The sequence below is a fragment of the Cryptotermes secundus genome, unplaced genomic scaffold, assembly GCF_002891405.2.
Source record: "Cryptotermes secundus unplaced genomic scaffold, Csec_1.0 scaffold336, whole genome shotgun sequence".
NCBI classification, from domain to species: Eukaryota; Metazoa; Arthropoda; class Insecta; order Blattodea; family Kalotermitidae; genus Cryptotermes; species Cryptotermes secundus.
The window spans coordinates 2,538-7,097 of NW_019720567.1; the positions used below are offsets into that span (position 1 = coordinate 2,538).

The 4,560-nt window shown below is 41.4% G+C and overlaps 1 protein-coding gene across 2 annotated transcripts in view; it reads left to right on the forward strand.

The window, feature by feature from the left end:
* The first annotated feature begins 549 nt into the window (after window positions 1-549).
* LOC111868987 (putative glycerol kinase 5) overlaps window positions 550-4,560 on the forward strand; it is a 16,302-nt gene continuing 12,291 nt past the window's right edge. Inside the window, exons 1-4 of one of the 2 annotated variants that reach the window (XM_023860129.2) lie at window positions 550-920; window positions 1,948-2,041; window positions 2,490-2,659; window positions 3,863-3,952. In XM_023860129.2, coding sequence (XP_023715897.1) covers window positions 819-920; window positions 1,948-2,041; window positions 2,490-2,659; window positions 3,863-3,952 — 456 coding nt within the window. In that variant the 5' untranslated portion in view covers window positions 550-818. The remainder of the gene's footprint in view (window positions 921-1,947; window positions 2,042-2,489; window positions 2,660-3,862; window positions 3,953-4,560) is intronic. The other variant, XM_023860139.2, reaches the window with a different exon arrangement.

Below are 4,560 nucleotides of genomic sequence, written 5' to 3' on the forward strand. Positions count from 1 at the left end.
TAGATGGTTTTGCTGTAGAGTGTTAGATTTTTCGCTGGCCTGTTGTCAGGAGGACAGTATATAATGAGGCATGAGTTTAGCTGCGCTAAAGCTTGGTCCTGGAACTTGGAATGACATCATGCAAGTGAAGTTCTATCTTCTGGGATATAACGCCATGTAGTTCGTTGAAAGTCAACCGACGTTTCGGAGGAAAGGACGCCTCCATTTTCAGGGTCTAAGAATAAGCAAAGCAAGCAACTAAGGCGAAAGCGGGCTCCCCCGAAACGTCGGTCGACTTCCAGTAGACTACACGGTGGTATACCCCAGACGATTGACTCCTCAAACATTGATCCATGGTGGTAACTTTACCGTCAATATTATTACAGAGCCCTGCAGAACTGCTACGGAAACGACGGAAACCTACTCAAATACGCTCAAATACACACCAGGTCAAATGACCTGCGCATTTGCTACAAGCTTATCTTTTGTGACGTCAGTTGTAACGCGATCCGTGACGTTTGCGTTGTATGTGCTTGTCAGCGCTTTAACCGCGTAAGCATGGTAAGCAGTGATTTAAAGCGGTTAGTTTGTGCTGGTTCACAGTAGTAGGTCGAGGTCGTCAGGTCAGTTTCGGTAAAATGCAGTAGGAATAGTTAAATTTGCAATGTCATTTTATTCTATATGCATTATCGTGGATACTTGTAGATAGCAGTAGGTTTTTAGTAACAGACTGATTCCTAGCATCAGTAAAGCTAATAAAACATCTCCTAACGTCCTCGAATCTGAAGTCACAGTGTGCACGGCAATATCAGACTGCGTTCAAAAATTGCCAGATTGTAATGGAACGTAAATATGTTCTAGCGCTGGATGTTGGGACAACTACTGTCCGTTGTTACGTTCTGGATAATTCCACCACGGTAATTGGGAAAGCATGTCAGGAGGTAAGTTTCATTATGATCATGTATTGTATGCAGCTGTTCACCATTATCAGTTAAATTGCTCCGAAGGAAAGGGCGTCATTCGCTTTTGAATGTTTTGAAACTCTAAAAACATGTGCACTAACGAGATACCTATCGTATTGGTAAATTAAGATTCCAGTCTTCTGGGTTAAGGCCCGACACATTTCAACCCCGAAGATGGAGGCAGTGCCCCCACCGAAAAATTCACAGCATGTGTTGGGTTTGAGGTTCATACAATAGTGACTATGAAGAGTACAGTCTGCTGGTATCCAACACCATGTAGTCCAGTAAAGGTCCACCGGCATTTCAAAGAAATGGTGTCCATCTTGAAGTGTGAAGAGTAAGGCAAGCAAAAGGCATGTTGAAAACGGAGTTTGCTTGTTTGCTGTCCCTGCAGTTTATTTCTTGCTTATGTTCTTACTGGGCTTGCACTTTAATCATGAAGTTGGACATTTTGCATTCCTCTGAAACATCTGTGCACTTTGCTGGATGGCACATTGTTAATCACAAAAGAAAGTACTTGTCACAACTTGTATCTGTAAATTTGTTTCATCGGAACTTCTGGATCAAGGCCCTATTCACAAGATGTCTCTGTTTTTGAGTCTCTCAGATGTATACTAATATGCAGAAATGCCAAAGAAGCAGCCCCATGCTTTTATTTGGCTTTATTTTCTCTGATATCCTATTAAATTGGATTAACATGGTGCTGACTATGCTACAAGCTGGAAGGACATGGGTTCAAATGCTGATGAGGTCATTGGATTTTTCAGTTGACCTAATCCTTCAGCCGCACTGTGGCCCTGCGGCCGTCTCAGCCTCTAACAGAAATGAGTACCAAAGACTAACAACCTCACTGCCATCTGTGAGCTGACTAACCAGAAAAGTGGGAGTCTTGACATCCCACAAACCTATCGGCCTCCACGACCTGTTACAGGGATAGCTTTATGTAAAACATGGATAATGCTGGACAGTTAAGTGTTGTCTGAAGGCTTTGCTTTCTTGTCCTCAGATTGAACACCTGTATCCACAGATTGGACAGGATGAAATAGAACCGGAGGAATTGTGGACGAAGTCTGTAAGCGTTCTTCGTGACTCTATAAAAGGTGACTATTGTAACAAGAATATGTCGGGTTTCTTGCAGGACCCTGTTCAAAACTAATTAAATTATGACTTGCGTGAGGAGCCTGTACTAAGTATCTCAGGCACACAGAGCACTTCTGGGTCCATTGTGCACATCCTGATCTTGTTTCAGCCCTTTAAAAATTGACTGTAACGTTTAAGGCAAAGCCTTCCCAGATGAGCCCTTCTAATATCTATGAGCTGTAATCATGCACAGCCATAGATCTATTTTCTGTTCTGACCAGAGGGGGCATTAACTATATGCCCTTATTCCTTGGACTAGTGACAGCAGTGAATGCATGACTAAAAAGTGCTACTTTGTAATTAAACTTCTAGAAAATTCCCAAGTTCAGTGTATTTTATGTCACATTTGGTGCAATTTAAGAACAGTTGTTTGGTTTGCTCTCTGTGAGTGCTTGACCTGTGTTACAGCTGCTGGTGTGAATCCACACCAGATTGCATGCATAGGAATATCTGCACAGCGCTCATCTTTCATAACCTGGCATAGAGAAACTGGAGAGCCGTTCCACAATTTTATAACATGGAGAGATCTTCGAGCAGATGGTCTGGTGCAGCAATGGAACAAGTCTCTGACAATGAAGGTTTGTTTCATGGAATTTTGTTGAGGTTTGGTATCTGATATACGAGGGGGTACCCAAAAGAAACGGAACTTATTTTTTTTAAACTTATTTATTCAAATTTTAAGCACAAACCTTCAATCCCCTTCAAAGTACTCTCCACTTACACTAATACACTTGTCTAGTCTTTTATTCCATTTTTCAAAACATTGTCTAAATTCATCTTTTGAGATGCTTGACAGCGCCTCCGTCGTTTTTTCCTTCACCTCAGCAACATCAGCAAAACGTTTTCCTTTCATGTCTCTTTTCATTCGAGGAAACAAAAAAAAGTCGCACGGGGCAAGGTCGGGTGAGTATGGAGGGTGAGGAACAGGGGTCATACCATTTTTGGTCAAGAATTGTCGTACAGACAGGGCTGTGTGAGCAGGGGCATTGTCATGATGGAAAAACCAGTCACCCGACTGCCACAAATCTGGCCGCTGAGCTCCAAGTCACTCCCGACAGCTCCACAATTTCTTCAATGGTCCGTCGTCGATCTTCCTTGATGATTTCACGAATTTTTTCAACATTTTCATGTGTTTGGGCCGTGGAAGGACAACCAGAACAAGGTTTGTCATCAATTGACATTTCACCATTTTTGAAACGGGAAAACCACTCAAACACTTGAGTTTTCCCCCATAGCATCGTCCTTGTACGCCGGTTTTAACATTTCAAGAGTTTCTGTTCCACTTTTCCCGAGCAAAAAGCATAATTTCACCGCCGCACGCTGTTCATGAAAATCAGCCATTGCAAAAACGATGATCACACAAAACACTTGTCACTATAAACTCTGCTGAAACTAGTCCTTACCTTCTGAAGCAACGGTAGTCGGCTCATCGACTCAGGAATGTTAGCTCTATGCGCTCATAGCGGCAAAATGTGGTACTACAAAAGCTCTGCCCACAAAAAGATTAGTTCGGTTTCTTTTGGGTACCCCATCGTACATGATCTATCTCGGGGTGATTGTGTGTTGGTCAATCACAAGAATAACATTCAGTTAAAAGAAACTAAATGTAGTAAAATATTGCTGGTGGGGACCTATACAGAGGTTAAATTTTATTCGCATGCCAGTTAATTCATTCATCCAGTCACCTACCAACTTGTTTTTGAGGAAGTTATGTGTATGAAATTTCAGTCTTTTTTGTGAAGTTCTGAAATAAATGGGTGACTGAATTTGTACTTCTGCAGAGTATCCGAATGGGAGCCCTGTGTCTTTACACCATTTCGAGAAACAAGCGGTACCTTGCTGGTAGTGTCTTGAAGCTCATGAATGCTCAGGTAAATGTTGGTTTTCAGAATGTTTTGACTTTTACTTAATTTGTAATATCGGGATCTCTGGCAATTTAATTTATTGCCTGAAGCAAGATTTGTCCAGCCTTTCTAATTACACAGTGTTTGCCAGCATTTCAGGCAGCTTTTTGTGGTCTGGGTTAAGAGTCATTTCTCCCCAATTTCTTAGCTTATAACCCTGAGGGGTTGGGGCAGAGGGAAATCTGTATGTCTTACTTTTATCAGTTTTGTCCCAAAGAGATGAGTGTGGATTTTCAAGTGCTTTTAATTGGCCAATAACAATAAAGTGTAGGCATGTTTGTCAACTTGATATACAGTCACTTTTTGATGCAGTCCTTTACTCTCTTTCCTACTGTTTACGAGGGGGTACCCAAAAGAAACCGAACTTATTTTTTTTAAACTTATTTATTCAAATTTTAAGCACAAACCTTCAATCCCCTTCAAAGTACTCTCCACTTAAACTAATACACTTGCCTAGTCTTTTATTACATTTTTCAAAACATTGTCTAAATTCATCTTTTGAGATGCTTGACAGCGCCTCCGTCGTTTTTTCCTTTCATGTCTCTTTTCATTCGAGGAAACAAAAAAAAAAGTCA